This window comes from Heterodontus francisci, chromosome 7 (genome assembly GCF_036365525.1).
Source record: "Heterodontus francisci isolate sHetFra1 chromosome 7, sHetFra1.hap1, whole genome shotgun sequence".
Lineage (NCBI taxonomy): Eukaryota > Metazoa > Chordata > Chondrichthyes > Heterodontiformes > Heterodontidae > Heterodontus > Heterodontus francisci.
The window spans coordinates 134,184,555-134,211,656 of record NC_090377.1 but is presented as its reverse complement, the minus strand read 5'-3'; the positions used below and the strand labels follow the sequence as shown (position 1 = coordinate 134,211,656).

Here is a 27,102-nt window from a genome sequence, read left to right as displayed (position 1 = left end):
CCGTGGACTCCAAAATGATATCAATGGTTTGCTTGAGTGGGCGGAAAAGTGGCAAAAGGAATTCAAACCAGAGAAGTGTGAAGTATTGCATTTGGAGAGGGCAAATAAAGCAAGGGAATACACAATAAACGGGAGGATGTTGAGAGGGGTAGAAGAAGTGAGAGACCTTGGAGTACATGTCCACAGGTCCCTGAAGGCGGCAGGACAGGTAGATAGAGTGGTGAAGAAGGCATATGGATTGCTTTCCTTTATTGGTCGAGGTATACAGTACAAAAGTAGGGATGTGATGCTGGAACTGTATAGAACGCTGGTTAGGCCACAGCTGGAGTATTGTGTACAGTTCTGGTCACCACATTACAGAAAGGATATAATTGCTCTGGAGAGAGTACAGAGGAGATTTACAAGAATGTTGCCAGGGCTTGAAGGCTGCAGCTATGAGGAAAGATTGGATAGGCTAGGATTGTTTTCCCTGGAACTGAGGAGGCTGAGGAGAGACTTGATTGAGGTGTACATAATTATGAGGGGCCGAGATAGAATGGAGAGAAAGGACCTGTTTCCCCTAGCAGAGAGGTCAGTTACCAGGGAACACAGATTTAAGGTGATTGGTGGAAGGATTAAAGTGGACATGAGCAGACACTTTTTCACCCAGAGGGTGGAGGGTGTCTGGAATTCACTGCCAGGATCGGTGGTGGAGGCAGAAAGCCTTAATTCTTTTAAAAGGTACCTGGACATGCACCTGAAGTGCTTAACCTGCGGGGCTATGGTGCTGGAAGGTGGGTTAGATTGGGTGGCTAGTTTATTTGGCTGGTGCAGACACGATGGGCTGAATGGCCTCCTTCTTTGCTGTACTTTTTCTATAGATCTTATGGTTCAATGTTTGCCTGCGCACCTGTAGTGATGCGGTGTATTCCAGATAGATGTCATTCTGTCAGGAGTGATCTTGATCGCTTTCTCTCCCTCCTCTCTCTCTGTCTTTCTGTGTGTGTGTGTCTCTCTCTCTGTCTCTCTCTCCCCCTCCCTCTCTGTGTTCCCCCTTTCTGTGGCCCCCCCCCGCCATGTCATCTCCCCCTCTCTTTGCGCCCTTTCTCTCTGCCCCTCACTCTATTTGTCTCTGCCCCTCTGTGCCCTCTCTGCTCTCTCTCTCTGTCCTTTCTCTCTCCCTGTTCCCGCCCTCTCTCTCTGTCCCTTCTCTCTCCCTGACCCCTCTTTCTCTCGCTGTCCCCTCTCTCTCTCTTCCCATCCCCTCTCTCTCCCCCTTTCTCCCTGCCCCCCTCTCTCCCTCCCTGTCCCCTCTTTCCCTCCCTGTCCCCTCTCTCTTCCTCCTTGTCCCCTCTCTCGCTCTCTCTCCCCCCCATCCCCTGTCTCTCCTTCCTCGTCCCTCTCTCTCTCTCCCCTTGTCCCCCATCTCTCTCTCCCCCCCGTCCCTTCTCTCGCTCCCCCACCCTCTCTCTCTCTCTCCCTGTCCCGTCTCTCTCTATGTCCCTCTCTCTCTCTGTCCCCCCCTCTCTCTGCCCGCCCTCTCTGCCCCTCTCACTCTCTCCCTGTCCCCTCTCTCTCTTCCCCACCTCCCCCATCTCTCCCCCCATTCCCTCTCTCTCTTGTCCCCGTCTCTCTCTCTACCTCTCTCCCCGTCCCCTCTCTCTCTCTCTTCCCATCTCTCTCTCTGTCCCTCTCTCCCTGACCCTCTCCCTCTCTCAGTGCCCCTCTCTCTCTGTACCCCCCTCTCTGTCCCTCTCTCTCTCTCACTATCCCCCTTCTCTCTCTTTCCTCCTGTGCGCCCTCTCTCTTTCCCCCGTCTTCTCCTTCACTCCCACTGTCCCCTCGCTCTCTCTTTTTCCCCCGTCCCTCTCTCTCTCTCCCCCCCGCCCCCTCTCTTTCCCCTCTGTTCCCTCTCTTCCTTGCCCCCTCCCTCTCTCTCTCTTTGTCCCCTCTCTCTCTGTTCCTTTCTCTCTCCCCCCTCCCCTCCCCTCTCTGTCTCTCTCTCTCTCTATCCATCCATCTCTCTCTCTCTCTCTCTCTCTCGGAAAAAATCAGAACCCGCTGGATAACCCAAAACTTGTCCGAATTAGAGTGCTGTCTCTGCTCTAAACATGTCAGCTGTGAAAGTGACAGCTGCAATTTTTTTAGAGTCGGATTGGCTTGGATGAAGTCAACGGGAAATTTCTCATCCCTGAAATTACCAGTTACGGACGCCAAAATCTTTTACCACAAACATTGGTGTCCTTGCATGGACACGTTGCCAACCCATGATCTCCCCTCAATTTCCTTTGCTCCAAGGGGAACAACCCCAGCTTCCCCAACCTAAGTTAAAATCCCCCATCCCTGCAAAAATTTGGAAATTTCCTCTGCACCGTTTCAAGGACTTTCACATCCTTCGTAAAGTGTCAACTCCTTCTCTGAAGTATATGAGAAAAAGGGTCTTTCACGAAAACGAAGGTCCTCTTCCAACCAGCTCCCACAGCACAACACCTCCCCCCACCCTGCGACCACTCCCCCTCCCCCCCACCCGCCGTCCACTTTCAATGGTGAGATTCTGGAAAAAATGGACCATTTTCCATATCTTGGGAGCCTCCTCCCAGCAAAGGCAGACATAGATGACGACGTGCATCATTGCCTCCAGTGTGCCAGCTCAGCCTTCAACTGACTGAAGAAGAGGCTATTTCAATCAAAATATTTAAATCTGAGACTAAGATCGTGGTTTACCGGGCAGCAGTGTTCCCTGCGCTCCTATATTCTTCGGAGACTTTGACAATCTGCAACAGGCACCTCAAAGCACTGGAGATGATTAGATTTTTTTTTTTTGATTAGAGATACAGCACTGAAACAGGCCCTTCGGCCCACCGAGTCTGTGCCAAACATCAACCACCCATTTATACTAATCCTCCACTAATCCCATATTCCTACCAAACATCCCCACCTGTCTCTATATTTTCCTACCACCTACCTATACTAGTGACAATTTATAATGGCCAATTTACCTACCATCCTGCAAGTCTTTTGGCTTGTGGGAGGAAACTGGAGCACCCGGAGGAAACCCACGCAGACACAGGGAGAACTTGCAAACTCCACACAGGCAGTACCCAGAATTGAACCCGGGTCGCTGGAGCTGTGAGGCTGCGGTGCTAACCACTGCGCCACTGTGCCACCAAAGGTGCCTCCGCAAGATCCTCCAAATCCAGTGGCAGGAAAGGTGGTCCAACAGCAGCGTCCTCTTCCAAGCCAACCTGCCCAGCATCGGGGTGCTAATCACCCTAAACCAGCTGCGCCAGGCGGAACGTTGTTCGCATGCCTGACACCAGACACCCGAAGCAGCTGTTCTACTCAGAACTTGGTCGCAGCAGGAGACGCCCAGGAGGACAGTGGAAATGCTTCAGACATGTCCTTAAAGTATCCCCGAGGAGATCAAACATCCCCGTCGACTCGTGGGAGTCCTTGGCTCAGGACTGTCCGAGATGGAGAAAGCTCATTCAGGAAGGCATCGTACACCTAGAAGGACTTCATTGGGAACTTGTGGAGGCGAAGTCGAGGCATCGGAGGGAGCGCACAAACCTGGAAACTACTCATCTACCTGACCCTTCAAGCACCACCTGCCTCTTATGTGGCAGGGTCTGCAGATCAGCCAGGGACTTATCAGCCATCGCAGAACTCATTGAACTGGAGTCATCCTCGATTCCGAAGGACTGCATAAGAAGAGAGACTCTTTCGAAAGTCCTCCTCCTCCTAATCCAAATAGTATTATTATAATTTAACGGTTTTTGGGACTGGTTATTAGAGATATTATGACACCAAAAGAGGCCATTCGGCCCAATGGGTCCATTTCAGCTCTCTGTAGAGCAATCCTATCAGTTCCATTCCCCTGCTGTATCCCTGTAGCCCTGCAAGTTTATTTCCCTCAAGTACCGATCCAATTTCCTTTTCAAATCATTCATCATCGGTGTTTCCACAACCTATGTGGGAAGAGAGTTCCAGGTCATTATCACTTGCTATTTAAAAAAAGTTCTTCATCACATCAATTTAATCTGTGTCCCCTAGTCCTTGTACCATCAGCTAATGAGGACAGCTTTTCTTTGTCTAAACCTGACAGAATCTTGTACACCTCTATCAAATCTCCCCTCACTCTCCTTTGCTCCAAGGAGAAAAACCGCAGCTTCTCCAACCTAACCTTGTAGCTAAAATCCTTCATCCCTGGAATCTGTCTGATAAATCTCCTCTGCACCCTCTCAAGGACCCTCACATCCTTCTGAAGTGTGGTGACCAGAACTGGCAGCAGTACTGTAGCTGTGGACTAAACAGAGCTTTATAAAGGTTCAGCATAACTTCCCTACTTTTGTGCTCAATACCTCTATTTATGAAGCCCGAGATCCCATATGCTTTGCTAACCACTCTCTCAATATGTCCTGCCACCTTCAAAGATAGATGCATGTGAACCCCTAGGTCCCTCTGTCCCTGCACACTCTTTAGAACTGTGAAACTTAGTCTATTTTGCCTCTCCTTATCCCTTCTTTCAAAATGCATTACCTCACACTTCTCTGTATTAAATTCCATTCTGCTAGCTTGTCTATGTCCTGTTGCAGTTGATTATTATCATCCTACCAATTTTGGTATCATCGACAAATTTTGAAATTTTATTCTGTGTCCCTCTCTCTCTCTTTGTCCCTCTCTCTCTCTCTCTCTCTTTGACAGTTGCAGAGCGCAGGAACTCTCAGCAGAGCAGTTTTGTGATTGGTCAGGTTTTAAAGAAAATCACAGCTGTCACTTTCACAGCTGACATGTGTTTAGAGCAGAGACAGTGCTTCCAACTCGGACCAGTTCAGGGTTTTCGGTGGGCTTTTAAAAAAAATTGGAACCTGCCGGCATGTCCCAAACTTGTCCGAATTGGAGTGCTGTCTCTGCTCTAAACACATGTCAGCTGTGAAAGTGACAACTGCAATTTTTTTCAAGTCGGAATGGCTTGGAAGATGTCGATGGGAAATTTCTCATCCCTAAAATTAACTGTTAAGAAACCAAAGTCTTTTACCACGGACTCTGGTGTCCTTGTATGGACACGTTGCCAACCCATGATCTCCCCTCAATTTCCTTTGCTCCAAGGTGAACAACCCCAGCTTCTCCAACCTAAGCTTGTAGTTACAATCCCCCATCCCTGCCGCAGTCTGGAAATTTCTTCTGCACCCTTTCAAGGACCTTCACATCCTTCCATAAGTGTCGATTCCTTCTCTGAAGTATATGAGAAAATGGGTCTTTCACTAAAATGAAGGTCCTCTTCCAACCAGCTCTCACAGCACCACACCTCCCCCCATCCACTGTCAATGGCAAGATCCTGTGTTTGTATCCCTCCTCATCCTTCTTACGCTGCTCCTATCTAAGGAAAAAAGACAGAAGCGCAAGAAGAGAGCCAACTGCGTAACAGCCCTGTCAACCAATTTTATCTGCAGCACCTGTGGAAGAGTCTGCCACTCTAGAATTGGCCTTTATAGCCACTCCAGGCGCTGCTTCACAAACCACTGACCACCTCTAGGCGCTTACCCATTGTCTCTCGAGACAAGGAGGCCAAAGATGAAGATGATATCTAATATGGTACTACTTTCTTCTCTAGTACTCTCCAACACTCTCAATGCTATCAGATCTAAGCTCTGCAGTCCTGCCACATCCAGTCGTGAATGGTGGTGGGCAATTAAACAGCTGATTGCAGGACATGGCTCCACAAATATCCCCATCCTCAATGATGGTAGGAACCCAGCACATCAGTGCAAAAGATAAAGCTGAAGCATTTGCATCCATCTTCAACAAGAAGTGCCGAGTCGATCATCCATCTCGGTCTCCTCCTGAGGTGCCCAGCATCACAGACACCAGTCTTCAGCCAATTTGATTCATTCCACATGAAAGTGCTGGAAACTGCAAAGGCTTTGGACCCTGACAACATCCTGGCGGTAGTACTGAGGACTTCTGGTCTAAAACTAGCTGCGCCACTAGCCAAGCTGTTCCAGTACAACTAGAACACTGGCATCTATCCGGCAATGTGGAAAATTGCTCAGGTATGGCCTGGCCATAAAAAACAGGACAAATCCAATCAGGCTAATTACCGCCCCATCAGTCTGCTCTCGATCATCAGCAAAGTGATGGAAAGTGTCGTAAAACAATATTATCTAGCAGCCCTTATACAGCAATAACCTGCTCACCGATGCTCAGTTTGGGTTCTGCCAGTGCCACTCGGCTCCTGACCTCATTACAGCCTTGGTTCAAACATGGGCAAATGAGCTAAACACAAGAGGTGAAGTGAGAGTGACTGCCCTTGACATCAAGGCAGCATTTGACTGAGTATGGCAGCAAGGACCCCTAGCAAAACTGCAGTCAATGGGAGTCAGGGGCAAAACTCTCACTCCACTAGTACAAAGGAAGATGGTTGTGGTTGTTGGAGGCCAAACCTCTAAGCCCCAGGACATCACTACAGGAGTTACTCAGGGTAGTGTCCTAGGCCCAACCATCTTTAGCTGCTTCATCAATGACCTTTCCTCCATCATAAGGCCAAAAGTGGGGATGTTCACTGTTGATTGTGCAATGTTCAGTACCATGCACGACTCCTCAGATACTGAAGCAGTCCATGTCCATGTGCAGCAAGACCTGGACACCGTTCAGGCTTGGGCTGATAAGTGGCAAGTAACATTCGCGCCACACAAGTGCCAGGCAATGACTATCTCCAACAATAGAGAATCTAACCATCTTCCCTTGACATTCAATGACATTACCATCACTGATTCCCCCACTATCAACATCTTGGGGGGTTACCATTGACCAGAAACTGAACTGGACCAGCCATATAAACACTGTACCTACAAGAGCACGTTAGAGGCTGTGAATTATGTAGTGAGTAACTCACCTTCTGACTCCCCAAAGCCTGTCCAGCATCTACAAGGCACAAGTTAGGAGTGTGATGGACTACTCTCCACTTGCCTGGATGGGTGCAACTCCAACAGAACTCAAGAAGATTGACAACATCCAGGACAAAGCAGCCTGCTTGATTGTCACCCCATCCACCACCTTCAACATTCACTCCCTCCACCACCGACGCACAGTGGCAGCAGTGTGTACCCTCTACAAGATGCACTGCAGCAACGCACCAAGGCTCCTTAGACAGCACCTTCCAAACTCGTGACCTCTACCACCTAGAAGGACAAGGGCAGCAGATGCATGGGAACACCACCACCTGCAAGTTCCCCTCCAAGTCACACATCATCCTGACTTGGAACAATATCACCGTTCCTTCACTGTCGCTGGGTTAAAAACCTGGAACTCCCTTCCTAAAATCGCTGTAGGTGTAATTACACCAGATGGACTGCAGCAGATCATGGACACTTAAGGATGAACAACAAAAGCTGGTCTTACCAGTGGCATGTATGCACCTGATTCCTCTTTTCTACTTCTATATGCTAGTGCCCACCCCTTACCAATTTAGTTTAAACCCTCTCAACCACACTACTGAACCTCCCTGCAAGGACATGGGTCCCAGTTCTGTTGAGCTGCACCCGTCCATTTTGAATAGGTGTCTCCTGCCCCAGAACTGGTCCCAAATATCTCAGGAATTTGAAGCCCTCCCTCCTGCACCATGCCACACATTGATTCTTTCTAACTTCCTATTTCGACTATCACTAGAGTGTGGCACTGGGAGTAATCCAAAGGTTAATACCTTCGAGGTCCTACTTTTTAACTTCCTCCCTCGCTTCTGAAAATCTGATTGTAGGACCTCAATACCTGTTCTTTCTATGTCATTGGTACCAACATGTACCACAACTTCTGACTCACTCCCTTCCCCCTGCGGAATATTCTGCACCCTCTCCATGATGTCATTTTACCCTGGCACTAGGGATACCATATTCCTTTACCCTGATATCATGCGGGACTCAGGGTAATGGTTACAGAAATGCCTGTCTGTCCCCCTATCCATGGACTCTCCTACATTGACTGAATTTCCACTTTTGCTGTTCTCTCCTGTACAGTCCCTTGCCCGTTGTGCCATGGTCTGCACTGCACCCCTTCAAGTTGTCATCACTTCCAGTAGTCTCCAAAGCTGAATAATGGTTTGAAAGTAGCACACACCTCAAGGACTCCTGTACCACCTGCCACTTTCTACTCTCCGTGATGGTCACCTGTCTACGAGCCTGAACTCTCACTGCCTGTGAGGTGATCACCCCCTGGAACATACAATACTGGAAACTCTCATCCTCTTTGATGCTCCGCAGTGACTCCAGCTGCCCCCCAAGCTCGTAAGTCCTGATCTTGAGCTGAAGCAGCTTGAAACACTTCCTACACACGTGGTCCTCCCAAGAAAAATGAAGTGTCCTACATAGTGTAGGAATTGCAAGCAACAGGTTTCAGTTGCTCATCCATGATCTAAGAAAAAATCTCTATTCACTCATTTATAATCTTGAATATTGCTGAAAATAGAGACATGTTTTCGAAGCTTTTTGTCTTGCACTCATCAGGACAATCCGCAAGAGTACCAATATAAGGGAAAGCGACAACTTTATACTGGCTGAGAGTAGAGTGCTGATTGGTTGGAAAGTGAACTCTGATTGGTAGAGGTATTGCCATGGAGAATGCACCAGTTTATGGTGACTGATAGTTAACTGTCAAGCTTTGTTTGAAATTTAAATCAGGCAGCTTGACTCTGATTAGTCAAGGCATTTATCTGAGGAATGAACTAGCGAATGGCTGTCACTTATTGTGTTTAGCTGAAACAAGCGCAACGTGTGTACATGTTCTTTCTGTCTGCAAAGAACAGGGCCCTGTGTATTAATATATGTAGCTTCCAGTACGCGCAAATGCACCACACTGCGAGCCCGACTGATAATCTTAAATTGGTTGTCAGTGTAATTATTAGCATACAGAGGATTATTTAGCAAATGTTGGAATCGCGGAATCACAGCTAATGTTGGACACTGTGGTTTGAGTTTTGCAAGCACAGGCTGGTTGGGTACGGCCTGTACCTTGACTGTATGCTTTCATCCCAGATCAAACAGGAAGAGGTATTTGCTGAGTCCGAACTCTACTTCCAAATTTCCCACCACGACCCTGCATCCACTGAAGGCATTGAATCCTTGAAAGCTTGTCTAGCTGATCTAGTGCACGCATATTGCGGGATTCTGAATGACATGTCTGATTTCCACATGCAGCGTGAATGTCTGACAGCTTAAGACCAACCCAGGACATAGACATCAGTAAACCTGACAATGGGACAGGAATAGTCACCCTTAACAAGCGTGACCATATCAACAAAATGCACGCCATTCTTAATGACTGGTCCAAATTCGTATCCATTGCAAAGGGACATCAATAGATTAAGTGAGTGGCATGTGAATTTCAATGTGGGGAAGTGCGAGGTAATTCATTACAGACTGAAGAAAGATAAATCAGAGTATTTTCTAAATCTAAGAACTGTAGGTAAGCAGAGAGATTTATAGTCCAAGTACAGAAATCACTACAAGCTAGTGGACAGATACAAAAAAAATTAAAAAGGCACTTGGAATATTGGCCATATCTCAAGTGGACTGGAATACAAAGGGCTGGAAATTATGATACAACTGTACAGTGCTCTGTTTAGACACCATCTGGAGTACTGCAGTCAGTTCTGGGCACCACATCTCAGGAAGGATATATTGGCCTTGGAGTAAGTGCAGCGCAGATTCACCAGAATGATATTGGGGCTAAAAAAGTTAACTTATAAGGTCACTTTCTGTAGACTAGGCTAGTATTCTTACGCGTTTAGATGATTAAAGAGTGATCTCTTGAGTTGTTTAAGATGATTGAAGAAATTGATAGGGTAGATAGAGAAACCCCCTGGTGGGAGAGTCCAGAGCAAGGGAGCATAACCTTAAAATTAGAGCTAGGTCATTCAGGGAAGCACTTCTTCACACAAAAGATAGTGGAAACTTGGAATTCTCACCCCCAAAAAACTGTTGAGACCAGGAGTCAATTGAAAATTTCAAAATTGAAATTGAAAGGTTTTTGTGAGACAAGGGTATTAAGGGATGCAGAACCAAGGTGGGTAAATAGAGTTAACATACAGATCAGCCATGATGTTGAATGGCAGAACAGGCTCGAGGAGTAGAATGGCCTCCTCCTGGTCTGGTGTTCCATTCCTTTGAAGCTTGCATTTTCTAAATTACATATAATTTCCTCCTGGTTATTACTGCACTGGTAAATTTTACATTATTCTGGTCAATGATTCTTTCAGAGTCTAATATTTCTACATCAAGGGCATTACCCTAAATACATAGCTAGCTGATCTAAATGCAATTTCTTTTGGGTCTGTAATGTGTTGGATCAAAATACAAGACAGCAGCACATTCACTACTTTTGAGTCTATTGACTCACTTCCATTTGAGAATTCCCAGTTTATCATGGGGTTGACTGAAGTAACCCATTGTGACATTATTGCCTTTCCACATCCTTCGTAATCCATCATGTTGTCATTAACTTCACCATCCAATCCAGGATCTGTTGCAGACCCCTATTATTGATCTGCAGTCCCCTTCTCCTACTTACTAACACTTCTGTTTTATTTTGCCTCCCCAGAAAATATGACCTACTTACAATTCTGACTGAAGTGAATCGGAGAGTGAGTGAAAAACATCCAATTTTGAAGCAAATTCCAGAGCCAAGGTTCACCCTGTCGAAGAAGTTGATAATTTCGCCCCTTGCTTCACGGAGATGATCCAACTTCAGTCGTACAGGAATGAAAACTTTGTGTTTGTTATCATCAGGAGAAACTTCAGCAAGATAGTTTGACTTTAAACATATTTAGTGATCCACTCTACCGTGCCTAATGGAACCCTAAAACAGTTCATGAAGATATAAAGTGTAAGCTAGAGAAACGCTGGGCCTATTAAAGCACTCAAACTACTACGATTGGGAAAATTCTCGATTAATTTTCTGTGAATGCCTTAAGGAGATTTCCATGTAGATCTTCTTTTAAAAAATTGAATGTAATGTAAATCTTGCAAGATTAAAAAGTGCCAGAAGGAGAAAAGACCATTGAAAATGTGTGCTATGCTCGAAGGAACCTTTGCATTCGGTCAATCCCTCTAAAATCGGTGCTTCTGGTTACTGTGCAAGCAGCAGTTCAGTCAGAATAACAGACTCTTTGAAGAAAAAGGGAATTGAATTTATATAGCACTTTCCATGACCTGAGGACATCCTTTTGATCCTATGCATTTGGAGTAGATATGAGAAAACGATTGTATGGTTACTCATGTCTCCCCACACTCTATAGAGTGACTGCGGGTCTATTATAGATGTCTCCCAGCACAGTCTAATCCAACTAAAACTACCTGCAACCACGTCCCATTCCTATGGTACAGAAGAGTCACCACATATCCAGGACACAGGGAAGTGATTGCACCAGCCTGCCCCCATGGTCTTCACAGGTGCGTGGAGGAGTGATCAGGTACCCCATTCCAACCTGAACAGAAGGTTTTCTTGGGATCAAAAGTATCATCTCAACATGCACCAGAGCAAATGCTTTATTTATAATCGGTGGCAAACCTGGACATGCATGGGTACTGGTGCAGGCCCCCCTGCCGTGTTTGCACCAAAGCAAACATTGCACTCTTTGAATTGTACAAGTGGCATCTATATCCAGTCGACATAAAATCCCCAAAAGTGTTCAGAGCAAGTTCAAATAATGTCTAGGTCATTCTCACAGGTTTGCAGTTTGCAGTGGAAAAGGGAGGGACAACCTGTTCTTGCATTTGATACATAATTAGTTTAGATTTTTTTAGAGATACAGCACTGAAACAGGCCCTTCGGCCCACTGAGTCTGTGCCGACCATCAACCACCCATTTATACTAATCCTACACTAATCCCATATTCCTACCACATCCTCACCTGTCCCTATATTTTCCCTACCACCTACCTATACTAGGGGCAATTTCTAATGGCCAATTTACCTATCAACCTGCAAGTCTTTGGCATGTGGGAGGAAACCGGAGCACCCGGAGGAAACCCACGCAGACACAGGGAGAACTTGCAAACTCCACACAGGCAGTACCCGGAATTGAACCCAGGTCACCGGAGCTGTGAGGCTGCGGTGCTAACCACTGCGCCACTGTGCCATTAAATGCTCCGAACTTGAGGGGGTGACCTAGCCTTCCACAAGGGAGGTAAAAGTAAACAAAGTATGACAAAGGAGATAAAAGTTCACATAAAACAGAACAAGGAGGCTTATAACAAATGTCAGGAACAAGATTCAGTTACTAACCAGGAAGATTATGGAAATTACAGGAAGGAATTGAAGAAGTTAATAAAGAAAGAAAAAATAAAGTTAATATGGGAGGTAGAGAAAGAGGTTACAAGAAAAGATTAGCAAACATTAAACTGAACCTTAAAACAGTTTATGAACATATAAAGTGCAAGCTAGATAAAAAGTTAGGCCGATGAAGAACCCAGAAGAAAGTCCTCATGTAGAGGCAGCCTATGTGCAAAAAGTATTAAATGAGTACCTTGTCTTCGCAAAGGAAGCGGATGACGTGAAGGTTACACTACAAAGAGGAAAGGGAAGTTATGGACAAGATAATAATAGAGAAAACATCATAAAAAGATTAGCGTTACTGAAAGTTGGTAATTCATCTTGTCCAGATGGAATGTATCCTAGGTTGCTGAATGAAGCAAAGGTAGAAATAGTAGGGACACTGGTGGCAATCTTTCAATCCTCAATGGATACAGGAGTAATGCCAGAGGACTGGAGGGTTGCTAATATTATATCACTATTCAAGAAAGGAGAGGGGGAAAAAGAGGCTGGCGGAATGGAATGTAAAGAGGAGCACCTGAGAAAAGCTTGAGGCACAGAAGAATGGGTTCGGAATATGAAGAGCTCAGAAACTGATTCACTAAGTGAGTGAGTTCATGTGTATGTTTGCAAATGTTGAAGAAGCTGAGCAACTTATCTCCCAGCCAGGGTGCTGCTGGAAAAGATATTGAAAATAAGAACCAAAATGACACTCACCAAGTACATGAACTTGGCTTGGGGCTCCAATTCCATCCCTCTACATGTTCCTATAAAACTCTTGTAAAATAAAACGCCACGGAGTAAAGGAGCATTATTGGGATTACAGAACACCAGAGTTGGGTTTAAACCAGTTAGTGTAAATTGCTGTGCAAAAGAAGGTGCTGAAATTTAAGGTAGTCAGATCAGCACGGCCGAATGGTTTACATTCAATGACTGTGAGTGAAACTGGAAACAAAATAGTTATATTATTTTCTAAAGCTTTATGTGAGGGAAAATTGAGGAATACTCGCCTCTTCAAAAAAATGATACAGTAATCACCAGTTACACTTACTTCACTTGGTGTATAATACAAGGTGAAATTACTAAGCACATGGACATATACAAGTTTTAACCATTTGGAACAGTTTTCTAAAAGGTTTGACCAACAGTTTTACAGTTATTCGATGTCAGAAAGAGTATGGAGAGAACAGATGCGGTGGATGTGGTTTATAGAGATTTTCAGAAAGTGTTTGATAAGGTACCACATAAGAGACTTTGGCAAAGTAGTAGCACCTGGAATTTAAGGGAATGTGGCCAGATCGATAGGGGGTGATTACACAGGATGATGCAGAAAAAGGTCCGGTAGCCTTTCTTTTAGTTTATTCGTGGGATATGTGTGTGTTGCTGGCTAGACCAGCATTTGTTGTCCATCCCTAATTGCCCTTGAGAAGGTAATGGTGAGCTGCCTTCTTGAATCACTGCAGTCCATCTGGTGTGGGCACACTCACAGCGCTTTTAGGAAGGGAGTTCCAGGTTTTTGACCCAGCGACTGTGAAGAAATAGCGATATAGTTCCAAGTAAGGATGGTGTGTGGCTTGGAGGGGAACTTGCAGGTGGTGGTGTTCCCATACATCTGCTGCCCTTGTCCTGTTAGGTAAAGGCCTGCTACCCGACCTGAACCCGACGGCACGTGTCAGGTTCAGGTCGGGTCGGGTCACACTTCCGGGTCTGGCATTCAGGCTCGGGTCGTGTTGGGCTGGATCGGACACACTCTATCACCTCCTCAGGTAAGTGACTCTAAGGTTAATTTACTTTTTGGACTTTAAAGGTGGTTTTGTGACAGTTATTTTAAGCTTGTCCTGCAAACAAAGTGAGAAATGGAAGATAGGTTCAGTGATGGTCGGGTCGGGTCGGGCGTGGGAAAAAATGGAAGGACTCGCGCTAGGTCGGGCTCGGGGTTGGATGGGGTTCTGTCAGGCTCGGGTCGTGTTTGATTTGCAGACCTGAGCAGGCCTTTACTTCTAGGTGGTAGAGGTCGCGGATTTGGCAGGTGCTGTCAAAGGAGTCTTGGTGAATTGCTGCAGTGCATCTTGTAGATGGTACACACTGCTGACACTGTGTGCCTGTGGTGGAGGGAGTGAATGTTTTAAGTGGTGGATGGGGTGCCAATCAAGTGTCTGTTTAAAGGTTATATTACTGGACTAGTAATCCAGAGAACATCAGTTCTAATACCACCATAGCAGCCTCTGAATTTTAATTCAGCTTTTAAAAAAGGAATAAAAATCTGGTAATGGTAACAGTGACCATGAAGCTGTCAGATTGTCATAACAACCCAGCTGCAGCAGTAATGTCCTGAGGGGAATAAAATCTGTCATCCTTACCTGATCTAGCCTATATCTGGTTGCTCTCTGAAGTGGCCTAGCAAGCCACTCGGTGGTATTAAACTACTAAAGAATTGCGACAGAAGTGAACATTTTAACTGCCTTCTGAAATGACTTGCACGCCACTCAGTTGTATCAAACCGCTACAAAAAAGAATGAGCCATCACAGACGATTCAGCTGCAACCTAGGCCTTGGCAAAGAGCCTGCAAAGTTCTCCTCACTAACAACTGGGAACTGGTACTAAAGTTGGGGGAGCTGTCCCATAGACTAGTCAAGCAACAGCCTGACAGAGGTATGATTTTTTTGAGATATGACTATCAGCCAACATCTCAGACTCACCCATCACCAGTGGTAGGAGCACATTGGGAGTGGCCCTGGGAATTCTCAAATAAAAGCAAAATACTGCAGATGCTATGGATGTTAACTCGCTGGGGGCTTTCTTGTAGTTCAACAGTGCAATGTGCTTAGCGGCTATGACAGGTTCCAGCTCTTCAAAATGAGATTGAAACCAGTCTGCATTTCTCTTCACACGTTTCCCATAGGTGGTCACTGCTGAGTCATAGATGGCGTCTCTGATGTGGGCCCACTTGGTCACAGGATCCCCTGTGGGAGTGTTTTGAAGGGCTTTTACAAGTGAATTTAGAAATTTTTGTAACAGCTGTGGATAAGAAATTCTGCTCGTGTTGATGCGCGGGCGGCCCTTCCGCTTGGAGTGATGCAGCTTCTTTGGTTTGAGTCTAACCTTGCTGCACACCAGGGAGTGGTCGGTGTTGCAGTCCACACTGTGGAAGCTGCGTGTGACTTGAACACTGTTTAAGGAGGTTCGCCTTGTGACGATGAGGTCCAGCTGGTGCCAACGACGTGATCTTGGGTGCCTCCATGAAACCTGGTGACAGGGTTTAGTGTGAAAGAACGAGTTGGTGATGCAGAGGTTATGATAGGTACATAACTCAAGCAGTCTCTGTCCATTCTTATTCATCCTTCCAACACCATAGCGCCTCATCTTCTACTGTGAATACCAATACAAAATAAATATTTAGCAAGTTTGCCATTTCCTGATTTTCAACTACAATACCACCTTTGTCTGCCTTTAAGGGGCCCACATTTCTCTTAACCACCCTCTTTTAATATACTTGTATAAACCTACATTGTTATTCTTGAGATTGCACGCATTTTATTATATTCCCTTTTTGCAGCTCTTACTATATCCTTAGTATCCATTTTCTGTTCATTATTTTTCCAGTCTACAGCATCTCTACTTTTTTAAACCTTCATTTAAGCCCTTTCTTTTACTTTTATGCTATCCCTCACTTCCCGTTGACCAAAATTGTTTAATTACACAAATAGAGTTCTTGCACTTGAGGGGTATGCACAGTCTTGTACTCTACCAAATAATCTTCGAACACCTCCCCACTGTTCATCCATAGTTTTATCCATTCATAGTTATGTCCTAAATAAAAACAGAAAGTGCTGGAAATACTCAGCAGGTCTGGCAGCATCTGTGGAGAGAGAAGCAGAGTTAATGTTTCAGGTTAGTGACTTTTCATCAATGTCGTTCTGTCCAGTCTCTGTGGTTGACTTTTGTCTCATCCTTCCAAATTCTACTTTATCTAAATTTAAAACTTTAGTTCATAACTCACAATGCTCCCTTTTCAAACCTAAAATCAAATTCTATCATATTATGGATGCTGTTTATTAATGGTGTTTAATTGTATGCAGGTCATGGGCAATTCACTTGAGCACCCTATAAATTGACAGACTAAAACAGTGGTTATGTAGTTAGGAAGTGTTTTCTTGTAATCTCTAACTCTGTAAATAAATGCTAATAAAAGTGTGTAAAGATTGGCTCCAGTTCTATCCTTCACCAACTGGCTTTCTGGAAGTGAACAGTCATTGCTGGATGGTGAGGAGAGGTGTTGCTGCTAATCTGATCCTGCTGCTGCTGTGACCTGGAGGAGGCTGGAGGAGAAAAAGAGTGAAGGACCCTAGAAGGAGGGAGCTTTTCAAGTTGCTTTGCTGCTGACTTCCCATAAGAGGAAGGGGGGTGGCGGTGGGGGGTAGTGAGAGAAAGGAAGAGACACCAACCAGAATTACCAACATCTGCTTTGGAGGAGGGAGAGGGAGAGAGAAAGAGAGATACCAACTTTCACAGAGAGTGGCAGATGTTTGGTGCACTTTTTCGATAAAGACCGTTACTTGTAGTTGGGGAGGCCAGAAGACAGAGGCTGGAATATCGTGAGGAGGCGAGTGTGTTCACCTGAAAATTGTCTTGGCTGCACACACTAATCACACTAATGAACCCCCCTCCCCCATTGCCTGGTCCGGGACAGCTGGAGCTGCCTGGGTGAAGTTTTCTTCAATTCCATCAATAAGACCTGGTGGAGGACTGTGCCTGTGCAGATTCGGTTGCCCCAGGTAAAGACATCATCTCCCGACTCCCAGGAAGATCACTATCAGAGACTTAGTAATCTCCAGAAGGTACACACCAGCAGCACCCATCCATCTATCCAGCCTGACTTTGAGTAATGACCCCGCCCTGTTACTTTTTCCTTCCTCCCACTTTTTTTCTCTCTCTCCCTCTTTGAGACGGAGCTGACACAACCTTCGGTCTCCTCACTAATTATTGTTATATTTCAGAACTGTACAGAAGGGAGGTAGACACTCTTCGATACCAATTTAAGGGAGTGATGATTTTTCCTTTCCAACGCCCTTCTATGCAGATGAAGACTGTCATCAGGAACATCAGGGTGAGACTTTGGGTGGGTATAGCTCACATGGGTGGCACAGTGGCGCAGTGGTTAGCATCGCAGCCTCACAGCTCCAGCGACCCGGGTTGAATTCTGGGTACTGCCTGTGTGGAGTTTGCAAGTTCTCCCCGTGTCTGCGTGGGTTTCCGCCGGGTGCTCCGGTTTCCTCCCACCACCAAAGACTTGCAGGTTGATAGGTAAATTGGCCATTATAAATTGCCACTAGTATAGGTAGATGGTAGGGGAATATAGGGACGGGTGGGGATGTGGTAGGAATATGGAATTAGTGTAGGATTAGTATAAATGGGTGGTTGATGGTCGGCACAGACTCGGTGGGCCGAAGGGCCTGTTTCAGTGCTGTATCTCTAAATAAAATAAATAAATAAATAAACTTCAATGTCAACTCCATCTTTGCTGATGCCGGGGTCTGCAAGGAGCTGCATGGAAGTGGCGGCCTCTACTGCTCCCGCTGCTCCTGAAGTTCTATCACCATTCTTATTGCTAAAAAGCATGGGATAAAGAGCTACACTCACCTCAATACGACAATCAAGGTGTGCGTCAAAGCCATGGCTGGAATTGTTGGCCCTTCAGCCATCGTAGTCACCTCGAAAATGTATGGGAAGGCTGTCCTCTTTCTGAAGACTCAGTGGGTGGTGCACCTGGCCCTCGAGAGGGGGCTTATGGTGGGCAGAACCTTCCTGTTAGTGGACCCTCTTAAGGCCACCGTGCAGCGGATCGTCACCTCAAACGTCCCGCCTTTTATCTCAGGTGGGCTCCTCCTCCCCACCTTCACCAACTGGGGGAGGTGAGGATTGGGATATTGCCGATCCCACTTGGTTTCAGAGAGACCAGCCTCCAGCATGTCTTTGTCTGGTGCCAAGTCTTTGTGGAGATGGCACGGGAGGAGGACATGGAGGGTGTGTTCTCCATCCAGCACCTGGAGGCCATTGCCAGTGGTGGACGTCCTCATGCCCCCTACCAAGTCTCTCCTCATTCCCCATGCAGAACTCTAGGAATTCTTGGCAATAGCTTGGGTCACCACGGTAAGTTCCAGCTGGCCCTCGACCGATGGTCAGAGCTGGCGCTGCGTGTTGGGTCCGTCCGCTTTGCTGTAAAGACCACGGGCATGAGCAAGGACTTGAGTCAACTAGAGCTGTGCCAGATCAAGGTGTTCCTCACTGGGCTGCTGAGGGAGTGGAGGATGACGAATAACTCCACTCCCTCCTCACAGTAGGTTCCACTACACTCTTGCCATGAAGCATCAATATCAATGGCAACAGAGAGGCACACCATAGATTTCTCAACTACTTGCTCCTTAAGCAAGGGAAGTATGCAGTGTGGTTCCTGCAGGAAACCCACACTGTTCCGGGTGACAAGGTTACATGAATACTGGTGTGCTAAGGAGGAGGCTACAATTCAGGCAGGGGTGGCTATCTTGCTGGTCCACATTTTCATCTGGAGATCTTGGTGGGGGGCAGGGGGTCAAGGAGCCTGTGCCAGGCCGTTTGCTTTCTCTCACTGTCCGGCTGGGGGAAGTGCACTTCATTTAGTGAATGTGTTCGCTCCCCATTCCGGCACGCAGCAAGCATGCTTCTTTGTGTCTCATTTCTTTTTTAGATTTAGAGATACAGCACTGAAACAGGCCCTTCGGCCCACCGAGTCTGTGCCGACCATTAACCACCTATTTATACTAATCATCCACAAATCCCATATTCCTACCACATCCTCACCTGTCCCTATATTCCCCTACCACCTACCTATACTAGTGGCAATTTATCGTGGCCAATTTAACTATCAACCTGCAAGTCTTTTGGCTGTGGGAGGAAACCAGAGCACCCGGAGGAAACCCACGCAGACACAGGGAGAACTTGCAAACTCCACACAGGCAGTACCCAGAACTGAACCCGGGTCGCTGGAGCTCTGAGGCTGCGGTGCTAACCACTGCGCCGCCATTGACGCCAGTCAGTGCATCATCCTTGGGAGGATTTAAACTGTATCCACAAGGCGAGGGACCGCTCCGGTACCGCACATGGCCAATCAGCAGTGGAGAGGATGAGGGACTGCTCCAGTAACCTGCATGCTGGTCAGCGATGGGGAGGGTGAGGGACCTCTCCGGTATCCCACACGGCCGATCAGCGGTGGAGAGGGTGATGGACCACTCCAGTACCCTACACAGCTGGTCAATAGTGGAGAGGGTGAGGCACCGGGCTATCAAGGGGGTTGTTCGACCTGCTTGCCTCTTTTCTGTGACTACGTCCATGCCCGGGTGTGCCTAGAGAGGGAGCACGTGGTGTCCACCAGAACCCTTCAAGTCTTCCGCGATCAGTGGGCAGTGGGGGTACTGGAGTGCACCATCAGGACTTGTCATTTTAATCTGATTAGCTTGGTTTCCTCTTACGTTTTGGTCTTTTTTTAAAGTACATTAGTGCTGCCCCTTTCAGAAGAGGCACTTACTTCCTTTTTATTGGCAACCTTCCAATTGAATCAAAAGAGGTATAAATAGACACAGACAAAACATTACTACCACAAGAATGTAAATACCCACATATAAATATTATAGTGCAGAGACCAGTCCAGTTTTACTATCATCAGTACAGTTAATACATTGTTGCACCTTTTGTCTCTTTCCAATTAGAGGAGTAAGTGTGGGTAAGTTCTCTAAAAATTGTAAGAAGCAGCAATATGTTTATTATTACTACTTATCTGTGCTTCCCTTTTCTTAATTCTTTCATGGGTGTGGGTGTCGCTAGCTAGGCCAGCATTTATTGCCCATCTCTAATTGCCCTTGAGAAGGTGGTGGTGAGCCGCCTTCTTGAACCATTGCCGTCCTTGGTACGTAGATCCTTTTCATAGACCTCGTAGCAGTTTGATAAAACTGAGTGGCTTGCTAGGCCATTTCAGAGGGCATTTAAGAGTCAGCCACATTGCTGTGGGTCTGGAGTCACATGTAGGCCAGACCAGGTAAGGAAGGCAAATTTCCTTCCCTAAAGGACATTAGTGAACCAGATGGGTTTTTACAACAATTGACAATGGTTTCATGGTCACCATTAAACTAGCAGTATCTGATTTCAATGTTTCTGCACCTCAGCTCAAGGCTGCTGCACAAACCAGTTTCTCCCAGACATGGGTGAACATTCAGGCCTTCCTCTTGGAATACAGCATGACGGGGAGAATAATCAGAGGTTGTGCAGAGTGGGCCACGCTATTAGAAGAAGGAGAAGGGCTCTCAGCACAAGTTATAACCCTCCCCCGCCCCAGGGTGTAAAGAGAACAATTCTCCTACCTGAGCTTCAGTGATGACGAATGTTTGAGATGTTTGCGCTAAACTAAGGAGCTCTTTTAATTGGAGCAGGAGTAGGCCATTGGCCCTTTGAACATGTTTCGCCATTCAATAAGATCATGGCTGATCGTTACCATCACATACTATCCCCATACCCCTCGATTCCCTTATTACCCAAAAGTCTATCCACCTCTGTCTTGAATATATTCAACAACCGTAGACTATAGCTCTCTTTCACAGTTTTTAATGTGACCAGTCGGAACAATGCCGAGTAGGGGAATTCTCGCTGGTCGGTGGCCTGGGCCAATATTTATCCCTCAATCAGTATCACTAAAAATAGATTATCTGGTTACCACATTTTTGTTTGTAGGACCTTGCTGCATACAAATTGTCTGCCATATGATTACACTTTGAAAGTACATAACTGGCGGTGAAGCATATTGGGACTTCCTGAGGCTACGAAATGCATTATACAAATGCAAGTCTTTCTTTTTGACGCAGGGTATCATAACACTAACAATCAGCAGCATATTTACATTTCCTCTGGACTCTTCTCTGTGCCTGAGAGCACCAAAGCTGCTGAATGCCGTGTCTCCCAATTGGTGGGAGCACGTACGAATTAGAAGCAGGAGTAGGCCACTCGAGCCTGCTCCGCCATTCAGTAAGTTGATGGCTGAACTGGTTACTCCACATTTCCACCTACCCCCGATAACCTTTCACCCCCTTGTTTATCAAGAATCTATCTACCTCTGCCTTAAAAATATTCAAGGACTCTGCTTCCACTGCCTTTTGAGGAAGAGAATTCCAAAGACTCACGACCCTCTGGGAGAAAAAATTTCTTCTCATCTCTGTCTTAAATGCGCCACCCCTTATTTTTAAACAGTGACCCCTAGTTCTAGATTCTCCCACAAGGGGAAACATCCTTTCCACATCCACCCTGTCAAGTCCCCTCAGGATCTTATACGTTTCAATCAAGTCGCCTCTTACTCAGGGAAGTGTAAAGAAAAATGAGGGTAGAACTCCCATCACCCACCAAGTTGAGGAGATCCTGGTCCATCTTGGCATTCGGCTGTAGAGGGCATTAGAAATTTAAATAAGGCTGCCATCTTCCGCTCAGTCCAACCCCAAAAGGTCTCACTTGTACAAGCACAAACTTGAAACATAGCTGCAAAACTTTTTTTATAAAGCAGCACTCGGGAAAAAATAGCTTTGCCCTGTCCAGTTTTAATTTCTCTAAATATGGCTTCCCCAACCCTGGGCTGTCACAGTTCAAAAGTGAGCGTGTGGTCTCTTACTCAGCCGAAAATGATGGCTATCTGTCAATTGCAACCAAATTTGAAGCAGATTCAACAGCAACACAGCATTGATAAAGCGCCTGTAACACAGAAAAATATCCCAAAGCACTTCACATAGAAGCATTGAAAAATAGGAGGAGTCGGCCATTCGGCCCTTCGAGCCTGTACCGCCATTCAATACGATCATGGCTGATCATCCAAACTCAGTACCCTGTTCCTGCTTTCTCCCTGTATCCCTCGATCCCTTTAGCCCTAAGAACTATAACTTTTTCTTGAATATATTTAATGATTTGGCCTCAACTTATTTCCGTGGTAGATAATTCCACTCCCTAGGTGAAGAAATCCCTCCTCATCCCAGTCCTAAATGGCTTACCCCTCATCCTTAGACTGTGACCCCCTGGTCCTGGACTCCCCCGCCATCACAGAGGCATGAATAAAAAGAAATAGATGCTGTGCCAAAGCAGGAGTGGTTGAAGGGGGTGACCTAAAGCTTGGCCAAAGAGGTGGGTTTTAAGCAAGGTCTTAAAAGAGAAGCTGAGGGGTTTAGGGAGGGAATTCCAGGGCTGAGGACGGCTCATGGCACAGTCTCCAACGGTGAGGCAAAGTGATCTGCACAAAATTCAGGGACTGTTTTAGGCTTCCAACGGCTGAATTTTAACAAACTTAGTTCGCTTTCTGCTAAATATGCCAGTAAATGAAGAGCCCAGTTATCACTCTCCACTCAGACCTGCAGCTGCCTCCTGAAAGACCACCAGCTGAAAATTCCGCCCTGAGCTGGACGCGCATGCGCGCTGCACCCACTGTCTCTTTGGCAACGGGCCGGGGCCCAGCCGAGGCTTCGCTCCTCGCCTCGTCTCCAGCGGGACATGTATGAATGGATCCGCGGCAACATCCCCTCGCTATTCTCCGCCGTGCCGGGAGATCCACCATTCGGTATTTCTAACCGGAGCAGCGCTGTCCCTCTCAAGAGGAGCTACGCGAGGTGGGTGTCAGGCGTCAGTGACGCCGCGGGGGGAAGGGACCGCCAGGCAGACAACAACAGAGGCCTGGCCGGTCAGTAGCCAGCTATCCTCACACGTTTGTAACCTGGATCCGCCTCTTATTAACTACTAATAACATGTAAATCCAGGGCCCCTTAACTACCAACACTGATAGTCATCTCTAACCCAGATCTCCCACCAACTCCTGCCTCAGCTCATCTGCTGCTGAAACCCTCGTCCATGCTTTTCTTTTATTTAGAGATACAGCACTGAAACAGGCCCTTCGGCCCACCGAGTCTGTGCCGACCAACAACCACCCATTTATACCAACCCTACAGTAATCCCATATTCCCTATCACCTCCCTACACTAGCGGCAATTTACAACGGCCAATTTACCCATCACCTGCAAGTCTTTTGGATGTGGGAGGAAACCGGAGCACCCGGCGAAAACCCACGCAGACACGGGGAGAACTTGCAAACTCTGCACAGGCAGTACCCAGAATCGAACCCGGGTCCCTGGAGCTGTGAGGCTGCGGTGCTAACCACTGCGCCGCCTCAACTGTTGCAGTACACTCTTGGCTGGCCTCCTACGTTCTACCCTTCATAAATTGCTGCCCATGTCCTAACTCACACCAGGTCCTGTTCATCCGTCATCCCTGTGTTTGCTGACATACTGGCCCTTGGTCCACCGAGGCTTCAATTTAAAAATTTCTCATCTTTGTTTTCAAATCCTTCTATGGCCTTGCTCTGCCCTCCTGTAACCTCCTACAACTCTGAGATATCTATACTGCTCCAATTCTGGCCTTTTGCACATCACGGATTTTAATTGTGCCACCATTGGCGGCAGTGCCTTCAGCTGCCTGGGTCCGAAGTGCTGCAATTCCCTCCCTAACCCTCAATGCCTTTCTCTCTCCTCCTTTAAGACATTGTTTAAATAATACCTCATTGTCCAAGCTTTTGGTCACCAATCTTAATATCTACTTAGGCGATTTGCTCATAGAGTCATTACAACACAGAAGGAGGCCATTTGGCCCTTCGAGTCTACATCAGTTCTTTAGAGCAATCCAGTCAGTCCCATTCTCCTGCTGTATCCCCATAGCCCTACAAGTTTATTTCGCACAAGTGCCCATCCAATTTCCTTTTGAAATCATCATCGTTTCCACTTCCACCACCCTCATAGGCAGGGAGTTACAGTACCAGACGCTGCATAAAGAATGTTATTCCTCACTTCCCCCCTGCATCTCTTGCCCAAAACCTTAAATCTGTGTCCCCTGGTCAATGTACCATCAGCTAATGTGAACAGCTTTCCTTTTGTCCACCTTATGTCCTTCTTCTTTGGCCTCCTTGTCTCGGGAGACAATGGGTAAGCGCCTGGAGGTGGTCAGTGGTTTGTGGAGCAGGGCCTGGAGTGACTATAAAGGCCAATTCTAGAGTGACAGACTTTTCCACAGGTGCTGCAGATAAAATTGGTTGTTCGGGCTGTTACGCAGTTGGCTCTCCCCCCGCTTCTGTCTTTTTTCCTGCCAACTGCTAAGTCTCTTCGACTCGCCACACTTTAGCCCCGCCTTTATGGCTGCCCACCAGCTCTGGCGATCGCTGGCAACTGACTCCCGTGACTTGTGATCAATGTCACAGGACTTCATGTTGCGTTTGCAGACGTCTTTAAAGCGGAGACATGGACGGCCAGTGGGTCTGATACCAGTGGAGAGCTCGCTGTACAATGTATCCTTGGGGATCCTGCCATCTTCCTTGCGGCTCACATGGCCAAGCCATCTCAAGCGCCGCTGGCTCAGTAGAGTGCACAAGCTGGAGATGTTGGCCGCCTCGAGGACTTCTGTGTTGGAGATACGGTCCTGCCACCTGATGCCAAGGATTCTCCAGAGGCAGCGAAGATGGATTGAATTGAGACGTCGCTCTTGGCTGACATACGTTGTCCAGGCCTCGCTGCCGTCGAGCAAGGTACTGAGAACACAGGCTCGATACACTCGGACTTTTGTGTTCCGTGTCAGTGCGCCATTTTCCCACACTCTCTTGGCCAGTCTGGCCATAGCAGTGGAAGCCTTTACCATGTGCTTGTTGATTTCTGCATCGAGAGACAGGTTACTGGTGATAGTTGAGCCTAGGTAGGTGAACTCTTGAACCACTTCCAGAGTGTGGTCGCCGATATTGATGGATGGAGCATTTCTGATGTCCTGTCCCATGATGTTCGTTTTCTTGAGGCTAATAGTTAGGCCAAATTCGTTGCAGGCAGCCGCAAACCTGTCGATGAGACTCTGCAGACACTCTTCAGTGTGAGATGTTACTGCAGCATCGTCAGCAAAGAGGAGTTCCCTGATGAGGACTTTCCGTACTTTGGTCTTTGCTGTTAGATGGGCAAGGTTGAACAACCTGCCCCCTGATCTTGTGTGGAGGAAAATTCCTTCTTTGAAGACTTGAACGCATGTGAGAGCAGCAAGGAGAAGAAAATCCCAAACAGTGTGGGTGTGAGAACACTGCGGCACAGTGGCGCAGTGGTTAGCACCGCAGCCTCAGAGCTCCAGTGACCCGGGTTCAATTCTGGGTACTGCCTGTGTGGAGTTTGCAAGTTCTCCCTGTGTTTGCGTGGGTTTCCTCCAGGTGCTCCGGTTTCCTCCCACATGCCAAAGACTTGCAGGTTGATAGGTAAATTGGCCATTAGCAATTGCCCCTAGTATAGGTAGGTGGTAGGGAAATATAGGGACAGGTGGGGATGTGGTAGGAATATGGAATTAGTGTAGGATTAGTATAAATGGGTGGTTGATGGTCGGCACAGACTCGGGCCGAAGGGCCTGTTTCAGTGCTGTATCTCTAAACTAAACTAAACTAAAACTAAACATCCCTGTTTCACGCCACTCAGGATAGGAAAGGGGTCTGATGAGGCTTCGCTATGTTGAATTGTGCCTTTCATATTGTCATGGAATGAGGTGATGATACTTAGTAGCTTTGGTGGACATCTGATCTTTTCTAGTAGTCTGAAGAGATCATGTCTGCTGACGAGGGCAAAGGCTTTGGTGAGATCAATGAAGGCAACGTAGAGGGGGCATCTGTTTAGATTTTTTTTTAGATGTAGATATACAGCACTGAAACAGGCCCTTCGGCCCACCGAGTCTGTGCCGACCATCAACCACCCGTTTATACTAATCCTACACTAATCCTGTATTCCTACCACATCCCCACCTGTTCTCATATTCCCCTACCACCTACCTATACTAGGGGCAATTTTTTTTATAATTGCCAATTTACCTATCAACCTGCAAGTCTTTTGGCTGTGGGAGGAAACCGGAGCACCCGGCAAAAACCCACGCAGACACAGGGAGAACTTGCAAGCTCCACACAGGCAGTACCCAGAATTGAACCCGGGTCGCTGGAGCTGTGAGGCTGTGGTGCTAACCACTGCACCACTGTGCCGCCCATAAATGCCGCGGCATTTCTCCTGTAGCTGACGAAGGGAGAACAGCATGTCAATGGTCGATCTCTCTGCTCGAAGGCCACACTGTGCCTCAGGGTAGACTTGCTCGGCCAGCTTCTGGAGCCTGTTTAAAGCGACTTGAGCAAAGACTTTCCCCACTATGCTGAGCAGGGAGATTCCACGGTAGTTGTTGCAGTCACCGCGATCACCTTTGTTTTTATAGAGGGTAATGTATTGGCATCGCGCATGTCCTGTGGTACTGCTCCCTTGTCCCAGCACAGGCAAAGCAGTTCGTAGAGTGCTGAGAGTATAGCAGGCTTGGCACTCTTGATTATTTCAGGGGTAATGCTGTCCTTCCCAGGGGCTTTTCCGCTGGTTAGAGAATCAATGGCATCACTGAGTTCCGATTTTGTTGGCTGTACGTCCAGCTCATCCATGACTGGCAGAGACTGGGTTGCATTGAGGGTGGTCTCAGTGACAACATTTTCCCTGCAGTACAGTTCCAGGTAGTGCTCAACCCAGCGGTCCATTTGCTTGCGTTGGTCAGTGATTGTGTCCCCTGATTTTAGACTTGAGGGGGGGCGATCTTTTTGATGGTTGGCCCAAAAGCTCTCTTAATGCCATCATACATTCCTCTGATGTTCCCGGTGTCTGAGACCAGCTGAATATGACTGCATAGGTGTTGCCAGTAGTCATTTGTGCAGCGCCTGGCTGTTCTTTGTGCAGTGCT

The 27,102-nt window shown here is 47.0% G+C and overlaps 2 protein-coding genes across 3 annotated transcripts in view; both read left to right on the top strand.

The window, feature by feature from the left end:
- LOC137371792 (caspase-8-like) overlaps positions 1–11,014 on the top strand; it is a 76,622-nt gene extending 65,608 nt beyond the window's left edge. For both annotated transcript variants that reach the window (XM_068034671.1, XM_068034670.1), the window contains exon 11: positions 10,570–11,014. In XM_068034671.1, the coding sequence (XP_067890772.1) occupies positions 10,570–10,708 (139 nt within the window). In that variant the 3' untranslated portion in view covers positions 10,709–11,014. The remainder of the gene's footprint in view (positions 1–10,569) is intronic.
- An 11,757-nt stretch (positions 11,015–22,771) lies between these two features.
- The window catches only part of LOC137372335 (sentrin-specific protease 2-like), a 115,636-nt gene continuing 111,305 nt past the window's right edge, over positions 22,772–27,102 (top strand). Inside the window, exon 1 of the mRNA XM_068036197.1 lies at positions 22,772–22,946. Coding sequence (XP_067892298.1) covers positions 22,831–22,946 — 116 coding nt within the window. The 5' untranslated portion in view covers positions 22,772–22,830. The remainder of the gene's footprint in view (positions 22,947–27,102) is intronic.